A 27724-nucleotide genomic window follows, 5' to 3' on the forward strand; every position below is an offset into this window, starting at 1 on the left:
GGGCTAATTCATATTGGGCTGACATCCCATAGACAAACCCATAGGGCCCATAGGCCTACCTCAAGCCTATATCGTGCATACATTGGCCCCACCATAAATATATGAATTTGTACAATCTGACCTGTATGTAAATTATGATGACTAAAAATGTACAAATGACATACTAATTCATACAAATTTGTAACCACTTGACTAAATCATAAAATACTAAAAAGTCCCCCTGTGGTGAAAATCATGTTTTTAATGTTGTTTATATGTCTATGTTTTTAATATGCTTTGAGACAAACCATGTGCAAATTCGTAAGTCAACACCATTGCTGAGTATTTTCTCCTTAAAACTGCAGTGAACCAAAGACAGTCTCAAAAACACGGTTTGAAATCTCTGGTGTTTCTGACGTTACAAACTACGTTGTAACCAATCAGGTAAACGAGTGATCGTCAACGAGTGGATCTCTGAGCTGGTGTGAGTGAGTGGAGGCGGGGCTAATTTGCATATTAATAGAACCACGTATAGCCTACTAAATGAGGCAAGGGTGTAGAGTTACATTCAAGCTGTTGTAAGGCATGAAGAATTTTTTTAAATACATAATTTCAGTGATCAAAGATAAGTTTTAAGGAATAAAATTATTGACTACAGGGGAACTTTATGAATGGTCACAAAACTAGCTAAAATGGTTTCTTAGAAAAGAGCTCGCTAATAGCAACACTGCATTATAATTTTTTTTTTTTTTTTTTTTTTTTCCTAAAATTATTAAAACAACCAAATCTTAAGAGTAGCTAATTTGCTGTGATCGGACACTGGTCGCGGCTCGCAACATTGCATGCAGCCTGCGAGACAAGTCAGTAAACGTACAGGTTTTATTGATTTATTTAGGCTTACACTTATAGCTATCTCATCTTTTTCAAATGAGCCTGGCAGTAACCTACACGTTATTTAGCCATTTCACTGAAACTGTGGAATAGGCTAAATATTGGGCTATTTTAGTTGCGAAGCCCACTGTTCAAATAGCCTACCGAATAAAAATATCCACATCATACTTTTTTATTCGCATTTTGGAAATCTTCTTCTTAGCTTATTTTTAATGAGACATCGCGCATAAGATGCATCAAATTCAAAACTCTCAATTCCGATGTCCAACGCGCCTGATGCTCAAATGCATCAATATAAAACCATATCAAATGGCCAAAATACTGACTAGGCTGATAGGCAGGACACAAGGGGTTGTACACAGCCGAACTGGTCATGACTCATAACACTTCGTCTTTCAGTTTGATATGAGTGAGAAAAGTTGGGTAATCTCGATCAGATCAGACGAGGTTGCGCAGCGCTTTTGCGCTCTCGACGCCACACAGTTTCTCTTCCTTTGTCGTTTGCGTTTTGAAGCGTTCGCAGATCTGGCTGTTGCTGACTAAAGAAATAGAAAGTGAAGTGAAGCTGCTGTCAGACTGGAGAACAGAGAGACGCATCTCCACATTCCGCTTGGATACAGAAGATCAACGCGGATAAACGTGTTTGAGGATGGAGGTATGATTTTGTTTTATGTAGCCTATCTATTACTTTTTGCCCCTGGGTCCTGATTTTTTATTTTTTTTAACTGCGCAAGACATAATATGAATAGGCTACTAGCAGCCTATATGTAGCATGAATCCAGCTGATACTCCAGTTGGCTTAATAACAGTAAGAAATTAAATCAAATGTCTGTCACGTGTGTTTGTATTGACATCTAAGCATTAATTTAACTTCCTAGCAACACTATTATGAATAGTGATAATAATCATATGCCTAATAGTAGCATATATACTGTAATAGCCTATGTATTATGATATTTCAAACTGCATGAATGTGCTTTAATGACCCATCAAGCCTTGTTGCAATAACGTTTGTTAATAGTTATGGACAGTTTAAGGGTTGCTGCTTAAATTTATAAGACTCCCTCTGACGAAACTAAAACATATATTATAGGAAATGAAAGAAAGTTTGTGTCTTTAGGTTAATCCTTTCATTTGGACCCAGATGTCCTCCAAAATATGTTTAACTTTAAATCTCAGTTAGTGGCTAAAGTGACTTGCAGATAAACTAACAGACACGTGCTGGTAAAATGACTGCTCAGACTGTTTTAACCCCAAATTACCACAAAGTGAGGAAGGAAGGGCCGTCTGCAGAATATCTTCCTCTGTCTGTGTGAAAAAGCATGAGCTTTGATTTTCCTCTTAGCCACAGGCATTAAAGTTCCTCACGTGGCGTGTGGTGCTCGGGTTGTTACTTCTGCAAGTGTAATCAAAGAGCATTCAACTCTTTTCTTGGAGTTCATCTTAAAAGGGATGTGAAAAGGGGAGGTATGCTTTTCCACAGTAAGTACATGTCTGCACTACCATCAAAATGTTTCTAATCATGATCCTAAAAACCTATCTAAAGGCTTTTGCTTATAGGACTGGAATTAGTTTCTTAAACATATTTGCCTGTACTGTATCAAAAAAACAAAAACAGATTGAGCGGACAGAAAGAGAGCAGCCAACAAATGTCAAGTAACTTCTCCAATAATGTTTAACCTATCTATCATGAATATTTAAATGACATAATACAAGGACGTAGATTTGGTTTGAACCTTTGGGTTTTTTTTGCAAAATATTTTTTTTTTTGTGGTAGCTTACCTACCCACACATGCAAAGTTTATTACCGCAATTGATTAATAATTCACGTAATTCATTGTTTTGCGTAGGAAACACAGGAATTGAGTATTTTATATTATTTAGGCATGGAACCTTTTCAGTTTGACAATTTTCTTCACTTAACTTCTACTTCTAACGTCACTTAACATTTTCTTCAATTGAAAATGCCTGTTTCCTACTCTTAACAGATAGGCTATTGTTTTCATTTCTTCAGGCTCTTAATGATCTTTTTGGATATCAGAAAGCCAGGTTTTTCCCTAATATCAGACATCATTAGAACAGAACACATTTTATCAGAGAAAACTATAGCTTGGTCCATAATTCATGAAGGTCCAGAGTTTAAAGCTCTGGATTCTCTCTCATTACCATGCTTTTAGGCCAGTGTATGTCGATTAGAGCGCTTCACGCAAATCTTATTACATTTTTGGCTGGTGACTCACACACCACTCATGCAAAATTTAATACAACAGGCTTCAGTCATGTTTCCATTAAACATGGTATAAACGCATAGATCGAAGTCCAGATATTACTCCCGCAAACGTTTACGACACAATGTGAAATATGCGAGGCTTCAGTGAATTGAAGTGTTGCCACCATGTTGTGGAGACGCTGTGTGTTTACCACTGTGAAATCTTCTGCTCAAGTCATGCTTGTGAAGTTGGTTCTAATCGATTGGCTTGGTCATCCGCACTTTCAGAATCTGACTGAGGCTTGAGCTGATACAGTAAAACCGATGGCATTATAATCGGGACTTAACCACTGGCAAAATGGGATATCAATTAAACTTGGCTGCATATACAATATAAGCGATTTTTTAAAAAACAACTGGTGCTACAAAAAATGGAGACACTTACTAGAGTCAAATACCGCCTTGCTTAAGTAGGAAATACTTCTTATCCAACATTTAGTCATGATGGTGTTGACTTGTATTGTTCCCGGTGCAAGAATTCAAAGAGTAAACGTTTAGCGGGAGTGAGTTACTTTCGTTTCCAGTGAAATATCCAGTGTGTTGTAGGCAGCGGCTAAAGGCTGCAAAGAGTCGTACACATGGAGAGAACAGCGCAACAGACAATCTGAAAACATTGTTGCGTTCAGGTAAGAAAGCTGTTGCCATTGTGTTCCACTTTCATCATGATGCTATTTAAAGATTACAATTTTAAGTGATAAACCTGCCCTTACAAACACTGTTCTGTTAATAACCCTCTGCTGATCCGACTGTACCTGGGCGGGGATATAAAAATGCAGAAGTATAATCTGTAGTTTTCATGAAAACCCTGGAGCTGTTAAAATTATACTTCAACTGTTTGTGTTTAGAAAAGCCTTGGAATCTTAAGCTTGCAATTATGGTTAGGGGTGTTACATTTACGGACACATGCTTGAGATGTTTGGCCAATCACAGCACATTAGGTCAGCTAGCCAATCTGAGCACCCTGTGTGTTTCAGACAGCCTGGGAATAGAGGTGCTGCAATAATGTACAGTATGTGAAAAATACGTTTTTTTTTTTTTTTTTAACAATAAAGCATGGTAACCTATTTTAATACACCCAATAACCAAAATAATGAAGTTTTACAATAGCATCATATGGCCTGTTTAAAATTGTTGTCTGCCTATTGGAATTTAAATACTGCCATGTTGAATTGAAGTCGTTAAAAATAAAATGACTAAAAGGACAGTCAGTTGAATTATGGGTAAGGGTCAAAGGTAATAATGGTTTGGATACAACATGAGTGATTCTGTCCTCTGTAGTCATGCATCAGAGGCTTAAAAAGCATCACAGATATGTTTTGGTTACAGAATACCCATACTTCTGTTTGTGCTTCCATTGTTACTATTATTCTAAAATGTAGAAATTGGTCATAATGAACATGAAGGGGTGTCCAAACATTTGTTTTGTGCTACTAGTGTACAATGAAAGCATCAGTGTGTTCATTTTCAATGCCTGGAAAGTTTACATTGATGAGTGAGAGGAAGAGAGAGAGTGAAGGATGACTGAGAGGGGAAACACATGGCAGGTTCATTCCCATGAGGGAAAGCTCTTTACGTGACACAACTACACAAGCTAGTAGATTAATGTAAAGAGAAAAGAAGAGCTTCACAGAGTCACAGTGCTGCAGAAAGCAAGACCATGTGAGAAAGATGAGGAAAATCCCACATGCCATTATGCTTAGAGAACGGGGAGTTCCCTCTGCTTGAGTGCAGTTGGATCTTCATGTTGTGGAGGAAGGAAAGTGAACTCAGTGTAACTGAAGATGTAATAAAGTAGGCTGGGTTTGCCAAATATGTGGGCCACATGTTATATTAAGTAATATTTAGTAAGCCAACAATATTACAAGTGCTATTGGAAGCTTCCACAGTTACAGAGTGTACACTGCCTCAAATGCAATTAATCATAAGAGCACCTGTTATTTGCTACAAATATAGATGGATGGAAGGCTAAAGAAACAGTTAATGAAAAAATGTATATTAAAAAAGAAGCTTTCTAATGGTAAAAAACAAAACAAAAAAACAGCATCTGTGGTTGCTAAACCTTTACCGTAAAAAATGGTTTTACAGATTGAACTTAAATTTACAGTAAAAATTGTGTATTTCATTAACTGATATAACGTTAATAAACTCATTAGATTTATTACAGTTTTTCACAGTTTATATTAAGTGAACTTACCATTAACCAAGTAACAGGTTTTTACCGTAGCAGTCTTTTACAGTTTAAATTATGATCATTTTTACAGTCTGTAACATTTACTCCTTCCACATGCCATTCCAAATCTGTATGACTTTCTCTCTTCAGTGGAACACAAAAGGACAATGACCTGTTAAATCTTGTGAAGTCATACAATAGCTTTGTGAGGAACACATTGAAGCCTGGAAGAGTTTGACTTGTGTTGTTGAAAAGTCTAGAAGACACTGTGTTCTGCGCTGCGAAAACAAATCCACTTCAAAAGAATGAGGACTAATTATTAGTCATCGTTCCGGAGCTGATATTCAGTTATGGTAACGGGCGTTTTGTTTCCGACACATGGTGTACCAATCACAACAGACTGGGGCATCTGACCAATCAGAGCAGAGTAGGCTTTCAGAAGGGAGGGGTTTAGAGAGAACGAATCCTTTATCAAGCCGTTTTAGGCACTGTAAGAAAAGAGGTGATGCTCCAATGTATATTATGAGAAAACTAAAGTGTGTTTTGACCTAGGATGCATGTAAACCTATTGTAGGAGATCTCTGAAACAAAATTAGGATCCTTTTAATAGCATAATAAGGGCACAAAACTTCAGCTTTGAATAAAAAAACGGGTTTGAAGCTGTATATAATAAATAAAGAATAAACATTCTGTCCAGCTTATCTTTAGTATTATACAACTTGTCTTTGCTGTCAAACATTGGTATTAATTCCTCTTGTACACCTTGTCAATGCCGTAAAGTTCCCTCCTCAGGCCTCATGATGTGGTAGCTGTTTATCCCATTGCTTTGAGTGATGTAACACACAGAGAGCCTTTGTAAAAACACAAGCTGTGTGCCTGAAAGGCCGGCAAAGGCAGTGGAAAAGTGTGATCTTACGATGAAGTAAAATTCAAACACTCATGTTTTCCTGGAATGACTGAGAGGGAGACTTACATGTCTGTTCTCGTAGTAACAAGACATGGAATGACCATATTACTCGAGTCTTAGCCCACAAGACCACTCAACCAGAGGGAATCAGTCCAGATTACTTATGAATTAATTATGTAAAATCCATTCTCTTCTCTTTACCTCATTTAAACACCATTTTTTCAGGTTTTTTTGTGTATATGGTCCATATTTTCCCTTTTACCTCATATATAGTGTATATCCTCATGACCCCAATGGGTTTGAACCTTGGCTGAACTCTCAGAGGTGTGCGTCCAGAAAGCATGGATTAAAAAAAATGGCATTATGTGCATCATGTGTCTACTAATAGTGTTCACTCTTCGACAAAGACTCTTTTTAAGAGCGCTCCACTGTGCAGGACATCATAGTGTACCATGAGTTCAGCTGTAACATTTTCTAGCACATGATTTAGAGTCTTACAAACAGTACTGTGGTGGTACCATGGTATCCGATGGTAAGTATGGTATGTCAAATAGTCTACCATGGTACTTTTCAAGCAGGTCTGGCAAACCTGTAAAGTGTCCATTTAGCATTCACATTCATCTCAGTGGAAGTTTGGACATTGCTAACTAGCTAAACCTTTAGATAAAGAAAAAAAGTGGAAAAATCACTGTAATCCATTGCCTGTAGTGGTTTATTGCTGTAATAAATCATGATAATTCACTGTTTATAGTGTAAATTGTAATGCATTGTCTGGGTATTTCACAAAACCATAGGCAATTTAGTTTTTCTTCTGTGGTTTCCTCTTGCGCTAATTTACGCCCTTCCAAAGGAAGATGATAATCTGAGATATGACTGATGTTGTGTCTGGTGCTCTGGAGCAGTAGTTTCAGCTGTCCCTGGAGTGGTTTTGTTGTTGGATCATTTTTTGATTGTGATTTGGTCGCTTTTTTTGCCAGGCAGAGAAACATTTTCTCAAGTAGGGCAGTCCTGTGTGTCAGGGTGTGGTGTAGGTAGAAGACGACTATGAAAGCAGAAAGCTCCAATGCAAAGTTTTACTTACAAATATAACAGGTTACAGACAGGTAGGCAGGATACACTCACACCAAATACAACGTTACTATGACTAAACTCAGATGAGATCTATAACTAAGACTACAACTAAGACTAGACGTTAGAACGGACAAAGACTGAATGAACATAAATACTGACACTAATGAACATAAACCAGGTGACACAGATGAAGGTGATTGACAAGACACAGGTGTTGAAGATGAACTAATGATTAACATAACACAGGTGATACAAATGAACTGATAATGACAGGCGGGAAAACTAAACTAGACAGGCATGTGACTAGTGACAGAGGAACAACACAGAACAAGTGTGACATAACTCCCCCCTTCCGGAAGGCACGACCTCGCGCCGAAGAGGGACCAAGGCGGAGCAGGCAGTGCAGGTGGCCAGGGCGGATCAGGCTGTGCAGGCGGCCAGGGCGGATCAGGCTGTGCAGGCGGCCACGGCAGAGCCGACGGAGGGAGGAACCATGGTGGAGGAAGGGCTGACGACTCCAGAGGGCCTACTGACGGAGGCGAGGCAGGTGGTTGAGGAGACCAGGGTGGAGCCGTAGAGCAGACGAGATGGGGCGATGCTGAGGGACTGGGAGGACATGGCGACATCGACGGCTCCGGCGACCGAGGCTCAGGCTGGGAACCAGAAGACCATAGCGGAGCCTGAGTGACCGAGGACCAAGGTGAAGACGGAGGGAGTGAGGAGCCCAACAGAGCTAGAGGGATGGATGGACGAGGCGAAGCCAGAGGAGAGGAGTCCCGAGGCGAGGGCAGGGCGAGGAGTGACCAAGGCGGAACCGGGGGACGAGAGAGCCTGGCGGAGCTGTTGGGCTGATGGGGCACGGCGGAGGTGAGGGAGGTAAGAGCCACGGTTCAGGTAATGTACTGACAGGCTGAAGCAGAGTCCAAGTAGAGGAGGTCAGACGCGCAGATAGGGATGGCTGATGCGAAACAATCGTTCCGAAGCTTTGCAAGATCCCGAAGCGCAGATGTTTCGAAACACTGATCCGAAGCGTGATTCAAAACACCCATGTCACGTGACTATGGCCAAACAAAGCCTCGAAGTGTTTCATCAGGTGTGGTCCGCCGAATCAGCGTTTGATTGACACGGTCGGGATCAGACCACACAATCGCACATCTGTATAAAAGTGAAATCAACGCATATTGACCTCGTGGGTTTTTGTGAGAGGAGTTTGATTTTGAGATAGCGGATTTTTGGTGATATAGTGACAGTGCGATTTGATTAGTTATAGGCTATTTAGGCTTACATAACTGGAATTTAAATTAAACTGGAAAGAGAGAGCAGTATGTCCTAGCTAAAAAATATCTTTGCATGCCAGCAACAAGTGTCCCTTGTGAGAGGATTTTTTCAAAGGCTGGAGAAATTATCTGTAAAAAAAAGAAGTAAGCTAAGTCCTTCCACAGCAGAGAAATTAATATTTTTGAACAAAAATCTCAAAAAAAGTGAGACATTGTGGCTTGATTTCTTTTATTAATATTCATTTTGCAGGACCAAAATAACATCATGCACAGTGAGGAGCCTATAGGTTACAAGCTTCACATATTAGAAAATTATAATAATAAAAAAACACATTTTTTTAATGGCTCGTCAAGGTTGTTTCAGATCAACACCTGCAAGTGACCACTAGGTGTCACCGTTGAGACGGGTGTCGGATTGATTTGAAGCCTCGAAACAATATGGCCCATTTGGTTCAACTGTTTCATTGCTTCACGAAGCCTTGATCTGCCCACCACTAGGTGGAGACCACCGACCCTGGTGGAGTTGGTGGAAGGCAGACCCATGGCGACTCCACCTCCTCAAAGGTGGATAGAGGAGCAGAGGGGCTGACAGGTAGTGATGGAGGAAGGGTTGAGAGAAGGCAGATGGGAGGAGGTGGGAGAGGGAGGCTGGGTGGGAGTTCAGGCTCTGGGGTGGTGACAGGCTCATGGCTGGATGGAACCAGCAGCGAAATAGTCTCTGGGCTGGACGGGACCAGCAGTGAAGGCTCTGGGCTGGACGGGACCAGCGGCAAAAAAGGCTCTGGGCTGGACAGGACCAGCAGTGAATGCTCTGGGCTGGACGGGACCACCGGCGAAGAAGGCTCTGGGCTGGACGGGACCAGCAGTGAAGAAAGCTCTGGGCTGGATCGGACCAGCGGCGAAGAAGGCTCTGGGCTGGACGGGACCAGCGGCCAAGAAGGCTCTGGGCTGGACGGGACCAGCGGCGAAGAAGGCTCTGCAGGTATGCCGTTAACAGTCTCTGGCTCGGCGGTCATGACGTGAACAGTCTCTGGCTTGGCGGGCATGGCGTGATGCGCAGGCTCGGCAGGGCTGACGTGAAGTGCAGGCTCGGCGGCGGCGGCCATCTTGTCCGGAGACACTGGCTGGGTGGCGGCCATCTTGTCCGGAGACACTGGCTCGGTGCTGGACAGGACCAGCGGTGAAGGCTCTGGTTTTGTTCCGGACCGGGACACAACGTACTCCAGATATCGGAGGACTGTATCCCTCCAAATCAGTCCCGTGGTGTCAGGGAGATCCATGGTACGGTCGAAATTGGCCCCGATCCAGAACAGAGTTTTCAGGCTCTCATCATCCAGGGTGCTGGTGAGGGCAATTTTTACAAATTCCCTTGAAAAAAAAAAGAAATCTTTGCTCTCCTGAGCAAGGATGATTATTCTAACCCTATCATCCATTTCAGGCGGTCCGTTCTTCTGTCAGGGTGTGGTGTTGGTAGAAGAAGACAATGAGAGCAGAAAGCTCCAATGCAAAGTTTTAATTACAAATATAACAGGTTACAGACAGGTAGGCAGGATACACTCACACCAAATACAATGTTACTATGATTAAACTCAGACGAGATCTATAACTAAGACTAGACATTAGAACGGACAAAGACTGAATGAACTTAAGGAACATAAATACTGACACTAATGAACATAAACCAGGTGACACATATGAAGGTGATTGACAAGACAGGTGTTGAAGATGAACTAATGATTAACATAACACAGGTGATACAAATGAACTGATAATGACAGGCGGGAAAACTAAACTAGTCAGACATGTGACTAGTGACAGAGGAACAACACAGAACAAGTGTGACACTGTGGGAGACTGATGCTGCGTTCCAGTCCACTTTTAGACATGCCCTTGCAAACTTCCCTAAGCACTTCCCCTTGGGGGAATCCCCGCCGCCATTTTGAAGTGCGTTCCACTTCGTGAAGTGAACGAGGGAAGTTTAGATGGACAGACCCTCGTTCCCTCGATTTTGACCGAGGGAGCGAGTCTACTTCATATGTACACTTCAGGCACCACATATCTCGTCTAATCACCACCACAACAAACAACTCTATAATATATTAATTCTAATTTTTTAAATTGAAAACAACCCAAACACCATATATACATTTAGATGCTGCATTAAACAAATTCTTAAAGGGAAAACAAATGAAAATAATAAATCGACTACATAGCTGATTCCAAGTGATCAAGGGCTTAGGACGTTCCAATTCAGCCCATTGCAGTTTCCGCCAGTAGTGGGCACTCGCAATGACGAACATCCGAGTGAACGAGACGGAGGGAAGTTAGCAAGTGAAGGGCATGACAATTTTGGACTGGAACGCAGCCTTAGTGGTTAACATGAACTTAGAAGGAACAATACTTCTAAAGCATTTATTAATCTTAGTTAATATTAATTTCAACATTTACTAATACATTATTAAAATCAAAGGTTGTATTTGTTAACATTAGTTAACCCACTGTGAACTAACATGAACAAACAATGAACAGCTGTATTTTTATTAACTAACATTAACAAAGATTAAAGGGTTAGTTCACCCAAAAATGAAAAATCTGTCAGTAATTACTCACCCTCATGTTGTTCCAACCCCGTAAGACTTTCGTTCATCTTCGGAACACAAATTAAGATATTTTTGATGAAATCTGAGAGCAGGCTCACTCCTTCATAGTCTGCTAGGTAATTGCTTCTGCCGGCCCAGAAAAGTTAGTAAAGACATCGTTAAAATAGTCCAAGTGAGTGGCTCAACCTTAAGTTTATCAAGCGACGAGAATACTTTTTGTGTGCACAAAACAAAACAAAAATAACGACTTTATTCAACAATTCATTTTCTTCTGTGTGGGCCTCTGACGTGAGTTCACGAGAGCGCCACGACGCATGCGCGAGAACTGAGAAGATCCGAGAGCCTCTCTTCCGTTCAGTGACACTTGAAACGAATGCTTATACAATGTTCAGGATAATAATGAAAGAGCCATTCTGTACTGTACTGTAATGTGTCATGCAAAGCCATTAATTCACACTATAGTCTTACAGACATATCTATATAGTCTATAGCCTCAAATATACTTTATAATCAAACTATCATAATAAGAGAGTAATTTTAATGACCTCATCTGTCAACCTGATGTCGGTGAATTGCAAAGCTTGTGCAAACATATCATTATCGCTACGATCAGATGCTTTCCTAACTGCTGTTTTCTCACTGCTGTCATTGTTGATGTGTGTTTATTTTGTTATTGAGAGGAAAGCGTGCATCACACATATTCATCTAAACGTCGCTCTCAGCAACGTGAATGCCGTCTGGATGTTCGTTGAAAGTATATGTGTCGCTAATAACAAGGGTTTCTGAATTCTATATGTTGTCCCAGTACACTTAAAGATGTACAACTCATGTCCTACTTAAGTAGGTTAAAAACGCTCAAATTAGTTAAAAAATTCAAATTAATTATACATTTATTTATATTTTGTAATTATACAAATTATACATTTTAACTTGCACATATTTATGGTTTCAAATAAATATAATAATATAAATATAATTAATTGTAATATAAGTCAAGTCAAGTCAAGTCAAGTTTATTTATATAGCGCTTTTCACAATACAGATTGTATCAAAGCAGCTTCACAGTATTAAATTAAAATAATACATCAATGTTTGTTTCTAGTGGAAAACGTCCACGTTTGGTAATGCTGATCAATAGTATTGTTGATTGATTAATTAAATTAAATATCCCCAACTGAGCAAGCCAAAGGCAACAGTGGCAAGGAACCGAAAAAACTCCATCAGGTGACCTAATGGAGAAAAAAAAACCTTGGGAGAACCCAGGCTCAGTCAGGGGCCAGTTCTCCTCTGGCGTTTATGAACTAGAGGTCGGATTTAACTGTAAGATTAAAAGTATTATATGAATGCCTGGCTGAAGAGATGCGTCTTTAATCTAGTTTTAAACTGGGAGAGCGAGTCTGAGCAACGAACAGTATCAGGAAGACTATTCCAGAGTTTTGGAGCTAAATGTGAAAATGATCTCCCTCCTTTGGTTGATCTGGATATCCTAGGTATGACCAAAAGCCTCGAATTTAGTGATCTTAAAGCTACACTGTGTGATTTTTACCCCCATCTAGCGGTGAAATTGTATATGACTACCCAGTGAATATTAGTTTCTGTTCCTCTCAATTCCGAGGGCGTTTTAACTCCTACGGTGGCCGTATTATTCCAAGATTAACATGGCTTCCAGTTATCGACTTCGTCCATGACAATAATAAACAATACGTCTAAAATGAATAAAACTACAGGACAGATGTCAGGAGGTAAACGTCACCCTTGGAATCGGCTATCCCAGCATAATCAGATTAGGCTAACGTTACAATGTGTACAAAGTAAAAGCAATTAAAAATAACTAAAATTTACAGTGTCTTTTTTTTATATAGCTTAAAAAATTGCGCCTTTAAAACTATTCATTACCTGTGATCCGTCGCAGCACAGATTTATGTTACAAGGTAAACAATACTTTTTCACCATTGACCCGAGGATGAAGTTATACTAGAGGTCGTTCTGGCGTTATGCACAACCATGCTATGGTTAGACAAGCAACTATAAAACTTCGAATTTACACAAATGAATTACAACAGGCTGAATTACCTGTCGAGAAGAAAGCAGGCAACCTCGGCGTCCGTTTTAAAATATTTTCTCCTCATGAACTCTTTCCATCTGGGAAAAGTTACTCCAATATTGACTATGGTCTTGCTGATTTGTCTGTCGCGTTGACGTTTTAATTCTCTCTTTCAAATGTGAGTACACACACACACACACACACACCACACTATCTTTCAAATCTGCCGGCACTCGCGAGCTCGCGAGTAATCTCCCCCTCGCATTCGTCACGGTGTCACTGAGTGAAAAACGCAAAAGGCGAAGCTTGAATTTACAGGCATGTCCCTCTTTGGCTAATGTAGTTTCAAGATGGAGGGGCAACATGGCGACCGGCATTCGAACCCCACACCCGTATGTACTTTCAATGGCAGATTATAAACTTACGAGAATACTTTATTACTTGAAAGAAGTAAATATACATTAATGAGCACATATATTTTTGAAAGAACTAAGTGTTTTTTGCTAAGAATCAACTAAAAAAGTTACACAGTGTAGCTTTAAAGAGCGCAATGGATTATAGGGCGATAGAAGGTCCGTTAAATAGACTGGAGCTAAGCCGTTTAGGGCTTTATAAGTCAGTAGCAATACCTTGTAATTAATACAGAACTTTATAGGTAACCAATGTAGTGATGATAAAATTGGTGTTATATGATCATATTTTCTTGATCTAGTAAGTACTCTAGCGGCGGCATTTTGGACTAACTGTAGCTTGTTTATTAAGGATGCAGGACAACCGGCTAATAAAGCATTACAGTAATCTAGTCTCGAGGTCATGAATGCATGAACTAACTTTTCTGCATCAGAAACTGATAGCATGTTACGTAGCTTAGCAATGTTTCTAAGGTGGAAAAGGCGGTTCTTGTAACATATGAAATATGATTTTCAAAAGACAGGTTGCAGTCTAGTATAACACCCTGGTCTTTTACTGTAGAGGATAAAGTAACAGGACATCCTACTATGTTAAAGTTGTAGTGTGAGAGGTTTTGTGGGCGGTTTTTTGAACCGATGATTAGTAACTCTGTCTTGTGTATATAATTAATTAAATATAATATAATTAATAATACAATATTATTAAATATAATATAATTAATTGTAATTAACATGCCTAATAATTTACTCATCCTCATTCAATATCTAATTATTGTTTAAAATGGTTTTAGACTTTATGGTCATAATAAATTTTTTTTTTTTTTTTTTAAAACCACTCACTACAAAACACACTATTATAAGCCAGAAATCACTTTATTGTCTGTATAGATTTATGTTAATAAGCAAATAAAGCTGCAGGCCTAAAAGTTTCCATAATGTTTCCATAAAATGTCCAATACATTAAAGTTACAGTATTGTATTCATGTATACAGTATTCAGTAGTGTGTATTTCCAGTGCTTCTCATTCCACAAACTGCACAAGATCTTTCTCCACTGACACGGTTTGCTGGATGATCACTGACCCAGACCTTCATGAGCCGGTCTGTGGTTTATTTCTCAGGCCACAGCAGCCTAAAATAGAGCTTTCTGTACTCCCACTCCCAAAATGAGCCCATAATTCCCACCCATCCTACAGACTTATCCAAACATAGGGTTCAAATCATCTCCGGCTTACTGATTTACTGCTCATACTTTGTGTGTCTTGTTTTGTTCAACACATTTTACTCTTTTAATTGGAACTGAATGTTTTGACAAAATCGACTTGACTGTAATAAGTTCATGTACATTCCTTATGCTACACATCTCATTTAATTATAATAATAATATATATAATATATATATAATATATATATATATATATATATATATATATATATATATATATATATATATTACAAATACAAATAAATGAGATAATTATTTTTACTGTGAATTTTTTACTATACTATTTTTTACTATAAATTATTCCAGAGATCTCCATTTTGGTGTTTGTTTCTTATATGGTTCAACAACAACAACATATGGATGCTTGTTTCCACCACAGAAACTAACTTGCAATTGTGAGTTTATATCTCGCAATTCAATTCAGACTTCTTTTCCCCACCGAATTTTAAACTTTTTTCTTAAAAAAAAAAAAAAAACGTACAGTTGTGATTTATACAGTCCAAATTGCGAGATATAAACTCACAATTGCGACAAAGTCAGAATTACGAGATAAAAATTACCTCTTTTATTTTTACCTCTTTTATTTATTCTTTCGTGATGAAAATAAGTTGAAGTTTCCATTAAAACCAACATGGGTGGGTTATGAAAAAAGCATCAACTAATTCTTGACTCTATTGTCCTCGTTGTGAACTTTACCCTTTTTACAGTGGCTTTGTTTTCGAGGGACAGGAAAGAGTTAACAATCATGGGCGCCAAAATAATGAGTCAAGGGGTGGGTGGTCTCAGGGGAATTCTGCTTATCATGGGTGAAGGAAAGGAACTGCAGGAAATGGAGGGAAGTGGATCGGGGGGGAAACACGTCTTCTTTCTGTGTGTGTAAGCACTAATGTTTGCCGTGGTGTTCAGAAAGTGTGTGATATTAAGTGAGAGTGTGTGTTTTTGTAGCTGGAGGTAGCAAAGTGAGTGGGGTCAACGTGCTAATTAAACAAAGTGTTATTAAAATGTGGAAAGTGTTTGTATTTGGGAGATTTGAGAAGAATGTTGTGGGAGAGACGCGTTTCTGTTTGCAAAGCCTGGCAGAGGCACATTGAGAGAAAAAGAAAGGTGTGCAATTAGAAGAACTAGTGCTTACACTCGTGTTTGAGGCTTTAAATCATACTCTGAATAAGGCTTTTATGAAAAATGTTCTTCATTTTTCATTGAAACACTGATATGTTCCTCGTGATGAGAAAGATATAGACTCCCCCAGGCTGTAAGTGTGATGCTGGTCAGCTGTGTTGCTGATAAACTAAACCGTATTTGTTCTTTGATGCAAACAGCTGCTTTGTCCAGAATGCAATACTGCAAATTACAAAGTATATACAGTACAGTGTATTAAAAAAGTATATAAAAGTATGCATAGTGTAAAAATAAACATTACCAAAAGCAATATGTAGTGGTTAACGATATGGATTTTTCAATAGACGATGCAGAGAAATGATGCATAGATGCCTGTTTCCACCTAAAATAAAAATTGCCACTTTATATCTCACAACGTTTCTCATTATTGCAACTTTATATCTGTCAATTAAAAATGTAGTTCTCAAAATTGAGACTTTAAATGTCTGATACTTGCAACTTTATATCTCACAATTGTGACTTCTTTCTCATAATTGCAACTTAATCATACAATTGCAATTTTATATATATATAAAAAGTTGTTGCAAAGTTGCAATTATGAGATATATATTAGTGCTGTCAAATTGATTAATCGTGATTAATCACGTCTATAAAAAAGTTTTTGTTTATACAATATGTGTGTATATATATTTGTGACTTTCTCTCAATTGCAACTTTATATCTCAGAGTAATTGCAGCTGTATCTCCTAATTATGACTTTATATCTCACAATTGCTCATTTATTTCTCATTTATTGATTATTTCTCATTATTTCGGCTATATTTCTGTCACAGTTATGCTTAGTTTACTGTGTTTTGGTTTTTAAAGACTTTTAGAATGTTTCTCTTTGTTTTCTGTTTCCTTTGTTCTGTGTTCCCGATGGTTCCTGGGTTGTCATGGCAATTAGAGCACACCTGTTTGTATTTGAGTTTATCTTGTGTATATATATATATATACACACCTTCAGTTCATTCAGTTCTTTGTCCAGTATCGTTGGTGTTATTCATGGTTGTGCTATCTTTCTCCTGAGTTTTACAGTACCTATTGGATTTAAGACTATTTCCCTGTAATTCCTGAATTTCTCACAATTGTGACTTTTCACAATCTGCAACTTTATGTCTCAGTTGCGACTTTATATCTCAAAATTACAAATGTATGTCTCCTAGTTATGACTTTATATCTCACATTAGCAGCTTTTCTCATAACTGCAACTTTATATCTCACAGTTGCATCATTTTTTTCCCTCATAATTGTGGCTTTATATCTTACAGTTAAGACTTTGTATTTGCCAATTTGTGACTATATCACAGTTGATGCTTTATTTCTCACATTTGGATTCTCAAATCTCTGATTAAAAAACGAGTCTGGTTAAATATTGAGAATAATCTGATTAAATAATAGAAAGCACATCTAATTGTGCTTTCAGAAACTATACTGAACACATACTGCAGAAATAGAGCAGTAAAGTGTTTTCTGCCAAACATCGCCCTTCTCTCCACCACACCCCGTCTCTGTGCTTCTGACGTCACCATTTCTTACTTTTGAAAGGCCTTTCATTTTCCAGTTGCTGTTAAGTAAGAAAACATGTCTAGTAAAAACAAGCACATGCTGAATTTGGAGGCCATTATTGCATCATGCTTGTCTTATGTAATGGAGCCATGTGTAAAATGAGCAGTAGGGTGTGTGCTTCCCCCCGCAAGCTTCCTCGCTTGTGTTTGGTGGTCTGAGCTTCACTACAGGCCCTTTGGGATCCTGTGTCAATAAAGTGAGATCAGGATACTGGACATCAGAGAAGAACATCCAACAAACGGTCTGCTTCTCTGTTTGCAGGAGGAAGCTCCAGTCAAGCAGTCCGTGGCTCAGCTGGCTGGAAGACTCAAAGGTCATGCACTGCCAATGCCAGGAAACATGGAGGTAGTGGAACATCTGACATCTTTCAGTTGGTCTCTTATTGGTTGTTCCTAATCAAAATTATATTTGTTTTTATTCATATGTTGATAATGCGAATATTAAAAAATTTGGGCGAAATAAACATTGAGGAAAGGTTCAGAAACAACAATGTGTGCCACTGAAATGTCATAATCAAGACTTTCAAGCAGTGATCATGTAATATATAGCTTATGTTACTGAATTGCAGGTGAAATCTATGAGGAGACCCCCATGTTCTCTGGTGATAAACAACCAAAAAGATGAAGAACATGAACAAGAAAAGGTGCGCATGTGACTTTACTGACATATCGACACTCAGGAAAGTTAGAAACAATTGATTTTTTTTTTTCATGCCAGACTGGCAGTATATGAATTATAGATAAATATAGTTGATTTTTTTTCTCAGTAAATTTTTTAATTATTAATACAGAACAGAACTTCAGTTTTAAGGGGATGTTTACATGACATAATTTTCAAGTAAAAACGGAAAACTTTATATGCGTTTTGGCCGTTCATTTACACGAAAGTTGTGTATTAGGGGCCTGAAAACGTAAACTTTTGAAAATTACCGTTATCGTCTCCTTGTAAACTACAAAAATGTGAATTTGTGAAAATGGTGTCATCATTCACATGCGTATTACGTGTTCAGTCTAAAGGCACGTAGTGTTTCTTTTATTGAGACTCTTCTAGCTCCATATTCTTTACACAGTGACATCGCCATCTACTGGCCTGGCATGAATAATACAGAGTTTTTAGTCGTTTTCACAGATCCGTGTGAACGAGGATCATTTTGACAACGTTGTCGACTGTATGCGAAACTTTTCAAAAATGCAAAGGAAAAACGTTTCCGTCTTTAGTACATCATTGTCATGTAAATGTACTCTAAGTTTACTGAGTTAGATATTAGGGTACAATTACACGAAAATGATGTCGTAAAAACGGGAACGTTTTTCCTTCTGTTTTTTCATTCACGATCTCCATTCACACGGATCTGGAAAAGCAGCTAAAAACGCTGCATTCTGCTGCCAGGCCAGTAGTTGGCAATGTCACTTTGTAAAGAAACACTGCTCACCTGTAGACTGAACAAGTAATGCGCATGACTTTAGCGTTTTCACAAATTTGCATATTTGTAGTTTACAAAGAGATGATAATGGTATTGTTTTCAAAACTTGCACTTTGAAACCAGTTTTCAAAAGATTGTGTATTCAGGCTCCCAAAATGCAATTGTCGTGTAATTGAACGGCCATAACGCATAAAAAAGTTTCTGTTATTAGTTGAAAACGGTGCCGTGTAAACGGCCTCTTAGCAATTGATTAATGTTAACACACCTGGTTATACTCTACCTTTATGCCAGTTTTGTAGTGAATTTAAAATGGTCTTATTCAATATGTCTTTGACTTTTCTGGTACAGAAGTCGTCTAACTCTCCTCATCCTCCCAAGATGAAGTTAAAGAGTTCACCTCTCATAGAAAAACTTCAGGTGAGATCTATCTGCTTGATTATCCATTTCATACAAGATCTTAGTTTCAGCACAAGTTTATGATTTGCATTTGAAAGATGCCATCCTAGCAGCATTTTGAGTCTGCCTTTCAATTTCATGTATCATTTCCGAAGTCATCTTTCATACAGGAAACAGGAAATCTGTCGCATCATAAAGCTATTTACTGAAATAGTTTAAAGCAACCTGCATGTATGCTGGGAATTGTTTGCATTTTCAGTGTATTTTAAGGTGCATTTGCATCATTAATGGGAGTCTTTTCAAATCATTGTTTTGTTAACACTTTATTTCAATAGTCCACTTTAGACATTCTACTAACATGTAGTAGCAAAGTTATAGTTAGTAGAATCTAAAGTGAACTTTTAGTGTAAAGAGATCAATTGGTTGTCTAACTTTAACACTAAAATATCAGTCATATTATAGAATTTTGCCTATACCTGCTGTTACATTTATGAAGCTAATATGCAGTAATATGCAGTATATATTATGCATACTATACATAGAATGCAAATGCCATTTTTCTACTTTGAAGAATAAACTAGAAGTAATATATAATTTAAAAAAAATGATCATCTTCCTTAAATCATTATTTTATTAAACTGCCAATATGTGAAAACTGGACACACTTGCACAAATTTTCTTAAGACTAGTAGGTGGTATACAGTGTATATCGTGAAGTTTTCATTATTGCAAACAAAGCCAAGGTTTTTATGCAACTCTTCTGCCTCCTAGAGTCTAAACTGTAGGACTGCAAGGCCAATACCTGCACCTAAACCCCACACAGCATCTCTCCTGAGAGGTGTTTAGTTAGTTTGACCTGTGATTGGTCTGTGGAATACATCTGCTCATGAAAGGGACGGGTGTGCACGGTCTCCTCCAATTGGCTCAGACAAGGACTGTAATGAGATAAGGGCTTATCCAGTGCAGTGTAGTGCTGAGCTAGACTCACTATAGCAGCCATCAGGCAGCCATGGGACAAAAGGGTTGCCGTTTCTCTCTCTTCCTGTTCTCTCCTGCACAGGTAGGAGATATTCATTTCGGATAAGGCTCTTTTATTTTACAGTGCAAGAAGAGCTCAATCAAGCCTTTTTTTGTGGTGTTTTAAGTTGCTGTTAATTGACGTGTATATATATCCAGTTCACTTCAGTCATATGGATAATAGCCTAAATCACCTGAACGTTAAGATTTAGATAATTTGTCGGCTTTCTAGTTTGTTGAGATTAGGCTGATTTATCTTAGGCAGCACCGGGGGAATATAAACTAGTCCAGTAGACTATGAAAGAGGTTAAACATGGGTAAGACAGTATCTGTGTAGTCAAGAAGAAGATTATTTTAAGAACTTAGATAATACTATTAATGGTCTGATTAATGTCTTTTAATCGCCATTTATAGTTTTTTAAAAGTGTCCCCCCAAATTCTTCTGACACTGTTGCACTGACATTAATTTCTATATTTTTTGTGAATTTTACTTTTTGTGAATTTATTAATAAAAATATTAATAAATATATATACCCTAGTGAAATTATATATATATATATATATATATATGTATGTATATTATACACACAATAAATACGTTTTTCTTTCAACATATATATTTTATTTCAGTTAACGTTTATTTGTATTATGGTTTTAGTTTTAGTTAATGAAAATAATCATACCTTGACCACATCAGTTTCTTGTGCCACCAAACATAATTAATAAATAAGGTAATTGTTAATATAGTCCCTACAATTTTCTGTTGTCTTATCATCAGTAAGTTGCATTATGTTTATATCTGCATTCTGTCATCCTCTACTCTCTATATATTGGCCTTTAAAAACCCATATCAGTTAAACACTGGCTTTGTCTCTATTAAAGAACATTTTGCAGGAGCATTAAAAACATTATTTTCTTCTCTCTTTCAGGCCAATCTTGCTCTCTCTCCAACTGTCCTGCTCTCCCCACCCAAAAGTCCAGAGTCTAAAGAGCCACCCACAGCGTCCTGTCCCATCAGTCCGTGCCGCTCCGTGAGCTCCACCCTGCAGCCCAGTCATCTGTCCTGTGAAGATGAGGCGCCGGTTAGCTTCGAGCAGCCGGTCGAGGGCACTCCACTGCCCAACGTCAACAAGGTCAACTAGCTTAATGTCACATTCAAATGCAACAAAATACATTTTAAATGGTTTTCTTCACTGATGTTTGGGAACTTACCTACAATGTGACACAAACCTGTCTTTCAGATCGAAGATTTGGTTCAGATAAAGAAGTGACATTCACTTGCATTCAATACAAAATATTTAGTCCACTTAAAACACGGCTTATACAAATTCCTTACTTCAGAACAGTGGAAGTGTACGGTGCCCCTAAAGGGACACAGTGATGGCAAAATAATAATAATAATAAGATGGGAGGAAAATGCAAAGTTTTACAGGGGAATGCAATACTTTTTGAGAGAATACAAATTTTCTTGGGGTAACCTAATACTTTTATGAGAGAATGAAAAGTTTTATGGGGGAACGCAATACTTTTGCGAGAGAACACAAAGTTTCATGGGGGAACGCAATACTTTTGCGAGAGAATACACATTTTCTTGGGGTAACGCAATACTTTTGCGAGAGAACACAAAGTTTTATGGGGGAACGCAATACTTTTTGAGAGAATACAAATTTTCTTGGGGTAACGTATTACTTTTATGAGAGAATGAAAAGTTTTATGGGGGAACGCAATACTTTTGAGAGAAAACGTAAAGTTTCATGGGAGAACGCAACACTTTTGCGAGAGAATACACATTTTCTTGGGGTAACGCAATACTTTTGCGAGAGAACACAAAGTTTCATGGGGGAACGCAATACTTTTGCGAGAGAATACACATTTTCTTGGGGTAACGCAATACTTTTGCGAGAGAACACAAAGTTTCTTGAGGTAACGCAATACTTTTGCAAGAGAATGCAAAGTTTCATGGAGTAACGCAATACTTTTGCGAGAGAACGCAAAGTTTCATGGGAAAACGCAATACTTTTGCGAGAGAACGCAAAGTTTCATGGGAAAACGCAATACTTTTGCGAGAGAATACAAATTTTCTTGGGGGAACGCAATACTTTTGAAGATAATGTTAAGTTTCATGGAGTAACGCAATACTTTTGCGAGAGAACGCAAAGTTTCATGGGAAAACGCAATACTTTTGAGAGAAAACGTAAAGTTTCGTGGGGGAACGTAACACTTTTGTGAGAGAACGCAAAGTTTTAAGGGGTAACGCAATACTTTTGCGAGAGAACGCAAAGTTTAATGGGGGAATGAAATACTTTTGTGAAAGAATAAAAATTGTCTTGGGGTAACGCAGTACTTTTGCGAGAGAATGCAAAGTTTCATGGGGGAACTCAATACTTTTGCGAGAGAATAAAAATTTCCTCAAAGGAACACAATAATTTTGTGAGAAAACAGTTTTTTTTATGGGGGAACGCAAAACGCACATTTGTTTCATGAGGGAATGCAAAACGCACATTTTCTCAAGGGAAACTAATACTTTTGCGAGAAAACAAAGTTTTTCTCCCATCTAATTTTTCCCCATCACTATTTAAATTATAAGTATATGAATAACAAACACGCTGTGACAGGATTAGGATAGCATCAGTAAATAATAACTGGTACTTTGCAAGGCTGTAATCACATAATACAGTTTATGACTGTGGGTGATTAAATTAAGTTTAACTGGTCATTGAAAACCTGTATTTGTTGCAAACTAATGTAATGGCAAAACCTGATCTCTTGAAAGTTCAGCAGTAACCTTGGCTTTTACAGTCTTGCTGTTTCTCAGAGAATCTGTGATGTGTGCAGAACGAGATCTGATGATATCAGCACGAAGGTGCACGTCCCTTTGCGTGCAGCCAGTATTGTGTGCTTAAGCTCTGAGTAAGCCAATAGAGACTTTCCATGCACTGCCCGAGGACATAACAGGGTTTGAGAACTGTAATCCAATCAGGCCTCTCACCATCTGTACCTCTCCTAAGAGCATTCACAGCAGAAGCCAGCCATGATAGGTGTCGTTTGTACTCTGTTAAAGGAGTATTTAGCTCCTGAACTATGCTGTATGGTTATGCATTGAAAACTATATCCCATAATGCATTTGGCCTCAACTTAACCTTACAATTTCAGAGTGACAAAAGAATTGGTAGTAATATCAACTGCGAATTTAAACTTTTCTTTGACATTCTGAAATGTTTATCATTGCGTATTTCATACTGCATCATGTACTGTTCTTGATTTCCCCAAGTATAACATGTTCCTGGAACAACATTCCAATCAACCAATCAGATTTGAGGGACAAGTTTACAGTTTATGTCAAGTTTAGGCTTGCAACCAGGATTATGTGCTTCTACATCAGTGTTATTCACCTATCATTCCCCTCTGATTTTATGGAGAAGTTATGGGTAGGGTTAGATTTAGGGGTAGGGGTAGGGGTAGGGTTACAACTACATTTTCAGACAGGAATGTTGTTTCAGGATCAACAAAACATGTCTTGGCAAAATCACAGTGACCCTTAAGGTGAAATAGGCAGTATTCCAGCCAACAGGGAACATTCTCAGGACTTTGGCTAACGTTGTCAAGGTTCTTTCAGTTATAAACAAAAGTTCTTCCAGTAACGTTAAAAAAATGTTTGGTCAAAGTTATCTGGTCTTTAACAATGTTCTCAAACCGTTAGCACAAAATCATTTGTATACATTTTTCATGAACAAAAAACCTGAAACGTTTTAGTTTTAGTAATATTTTTTAAATGTTACTACTTTTTCAGAACGTTCATAGAACATTAAAAAATAATGTCTCAATAATGTTTGCAAAATTCTAAAATGGAATGTTCCCTTAAATTCGCCAAACCGAGAAAAAAGTTGAACATTTTGAACATTCAGAAATGTGGAGATTACCGTATATCGTATATCCTGTATATCCCTGATATTTCAACAATCATGTTGTGCCTGTTTTCTATCAGAATCAGAATGAATGATGCCAGATTTGCAAATAAATCTCAGTTTTGATCATATCTGACCAACAGGTTTGCAAAAAGGTCTGAATTTGTTTATGGTTCAGTTTGCCTATGGCTATAAACACCCCTGATGTAGTGTTCACTGCTTTGTCCAGTATGCTAGGATTACATTCTACATAGCTTACTGTAGGTTGTCAATGGTTACTCTGAGTCCAGGTTTAACATAAAACTACTAAATCCTGTTTTTGTTGTGTGTCCTTAAAATCTAGTATAATCCAATGTGAGTCCTGTCAGTGAAGAGCAACACAACAGCTCTGTCTGCAAATGATAGGTGAAGAAGATAGGTAGAGAAGAATGTTGATAATAAATTTGCTTTTATTTCACTTAGTACTGAAAAGTATTGATAAAAATAGTTCAGTGCAATTAAAAATTGATAACTTTTTCAAGGGCCATTATCACAGCAAACCTCACCGTCTAGATTTCAGATTACGGGGCGTTTATTTTTGCAATGAATGACTCAATACATTTAGTCCTGGTAAATCATAAATATTTGGTTACAGCCTTCATTTCAGAGTATTGTTTTGTTAGCTTAGCAAAATGCTAATGCCAAAGTGCTGGAATCAATTGGGGCTATTTGTGTGGCACATGGAGTTGCAGCCGACGCAAAGTGATTATTTAATTAGGTTCTGTCCTATGGCAGCTAACTAAGTTTTGGAACGACAGTTGCATGTATGTAGTTTATTAAACTTGTGTATGGAATCAACTTGTACTCGGCTAGTCTGATTTTGTGCATTCACTCCACAGAGTCGAGCTAGGCTGTCTTTCAAGCGCCGGCTGCCCACAAGGCAACACAGGAAGTCAGCATGTGATGAGGAAAAAGTGAATGAAGGATATGATTCTCCGTTTCAACCAGATACTCAACTTCAGAATGGGGATGAAGGGGAACTGATTGGTGGGCCTTTGCAGGAGAATACAGCAGATAAAACAGACTCTGCTCAACCCACCAATGACCCACAGCAGGAAAAAGACAGGACAGAGCACAAAGATGTATCCCAAGAAAATGAGTGGACTGAAGTAACCCATACAGGAAAAGTGGAAGAAGTAACTGAGGGAGGATTTGAACCTTGTGACTGTAAACGGGCCCAAGAGGAAGAGAAGGAAGAGACAGAAGAGGACAGGGCAGAAGTCAAAGAGGACAAGGAAGTGCTGGATGCAGAGAACATCTCAGAATAGACGTATAGGCCAAAGCTCATCAAAATGGATTATTTTTCAAGATAAGCATTGCTTTAGCAAACTAGAATTGTGGGAAAGTTATGCCAGACGACAGACGAATTTACGGAGTTTCTAAAAAACAGACTCCAGGATGGATGAAGATGAACTCTGTCTGAATGCAAGGATTGAATTCTTCTCTTTTAGGATTGTGGATTTGGGGACTTAATATTGCTAAAGCAAATATCACACAAAAGGATGTTATCAATTCATCCTCATGGCATTTTACATTTTGGCGAGTTGGCGGTGAATTTGTACAATCTAATTTGTACGTTTTTGTATGATCTGTTTACGCCTCACTGTGGGTTATAGGTTTAAGGATGGACCTTCATGCTTACTTTTTTCTGAAACGTATTTTCGTACAAATCCCATTGTATTATTCATACGAATTTGCCACCAATCTGCCAAAATGGAAAATAATTATGTTTTCTCAAGAGGTCGGATTGGATTTGAGTTTTTATTTATACTCTAGGGTAATTCATATGCCTCGATTTTATTGCTTTCTTATGCTTTCAGGTAAACTTATGATGGATTCTTATTTGCTGTTCAGAAAATGAGAATGCTTTCAGCTTTGGAGAGCATTCTCCATTTTGAAAGCACTTTTCGAGCCTTTACCCTATATGAATGATCATGTTATTTAGTTTAGGACTGAAATAAGTGTTTTAAAATATCTCACATGCCTCTGTGACAGGCCTAGGCTCTGTAAATAGCAAAAAAACAGGGCCGGCATGCACTTTTTTGGACAGTAAGAAAACTAACCAATCAGAAACGTACTGTACCTGTCAATCATTTTGAGTGTTTGGGTTCGCCGACATTGGTTTGGCTGGAGGGTTTATGGAGATTTATGTGTAGTTGAAGTTGCAAAATCAGAAGCCACTAACTGCACTTTTACTTTATGATGGTTATTGAAGTTTTTTGTTAAATCTTGCGAGCATGGTAAACAAGCTAAATACAAACAAAATAGTGAAAGAGATATTGCAAAAGCCAAATTTACCTGCAGTCTCCATTTCTATGCAAAAATATTGTATTTTTAAATGAAAAAGCCTGAGATGTATCACTGTGACTGCAACGCTACTGTACTGCAATTACCTTTTATTATCCGTATAAGACTGAATAAAGAGCTTTATTTACGCTTACCAGATGCTTTCCTTTATTACATACAGCTGTAATTTAGGGTTAACGGTTTGTAAATGTTAATTATATTTGCTCTTTTTTCATAGTTCTTGAAAATTGTCATTTCCTCACCCCATTGACAACTTCTTTTCTTCAGTGGAACTCGAGTTATTTTGCAGAATGGCTTTTTTTTTAAATACAATGACAGGTAAAAATCCCAAACAAATCTCTTAAATAAATAGATTTTCCATTGAAATATTACATATCAAAATGGCAATTGTGATTGGGCACAAGACATGTGAAAACCAATGACAGAACTTTGGTTTGATGTCTTGCCATGGTGTATTTGAATGAGTTCAAATTAATTTGGACTTAAAGGGATATTCACCCAAAAATGAATATGTCATCAAGTCGCGCCAAACCTGTTTGAATTTCTTAATTTTTGCTGAACACAAAAGAAGATATTTTGAAGATTATGGATCTGACTTCCATAGTATGTAAAAAAAAAAAAAAAAAAAAAAAACTATGGAAATAAATGGGCCCATCAACTGTTTACTACAGAAGCCCTGAAACACAACATAAAAAATAAATTACGATAATAATTCGTAGCATTTCGAGAATAAAGTCGAAACATTAGGAGAATAAGTCGTAATATTTTGAGAATAACAAATTAGAAGAATTCAGTCTTCCATATAATTTCTTTTCTTCTTTTTTTTAGTAAAGAAATGCGCTCGTGAAGTCGAACTGCCTCGGACAAGGATTTAAACATAACAGTAGCTTTTTACTTTATCTGGGTTTTCAACAAAAGGAAATTCTACGGTGAAGAGGGAGACAGTAGGCTACAGTTACTGTTATTGTTCTCGACCCAGATGGAGTGCCTATAGACGAGCACGAAGACACTGCCAGAGGAGTTACCACAATCCTGGTCCAAACTTTATGTGGCACGTTGACTCGTAGG

General features: G+C 38.0%; 1 protein-coding gene across 4 annotated transcripts; it reads left to right on the plus strand.

The window, feature by feature from the left end:
* The first annotated feature begins 1216 nt into the window (after nt 1–1216).
* Nucleotides 1217–27259, plus strand: LOC307167710 (capZ-interacting protein). Of its 4 annotated transcripts, none has more exons than XM_079886980.1 (6): nt 1217–1525; nt 17831–17914; nt 18138–18212; nt 19341–19409; nt 21335–21538; nt 25189–27259. In XM_079886980.1, exons 1-6 carry the CDS (start codon nt 1520–1522, stop codon nt 25615–25617), a joined length of 867 nt encoding a protein of 288 aa, XP_079743106.1. In that variant the 5' UTR covers nt 1217–1519; the 3' UTR covers nt 25618–27259. The 4 variants fall into 4 exon arrangements, with proteins under 4 accessions (XP_079743106.1, XP_079743108.1, XP_079743109.1 ...); XM_079886983.1 differs by lacking the exon at nt 1217–1525 and adding an exon at nt 2215–2352; XM_079886981.1 differs by lacking the exon at nt 1217–1525 and adding an exon at nt 2392–2526.
* The last annotated feature ends 465 nt before the right edge of the window (nt 27260–27724 follow it).

Source organism: Squalius cephalus (genome assembly GCF_949319135.1).
Source record: "Squalius cephalus genome assembly, chromosome: 11".
Lineage (NCBI taxonomy): Eukaryota > Metazoa > Chordata > Actinopteri > Cypriniformes > Leuciscidae > Squalius > Squalius cephalus.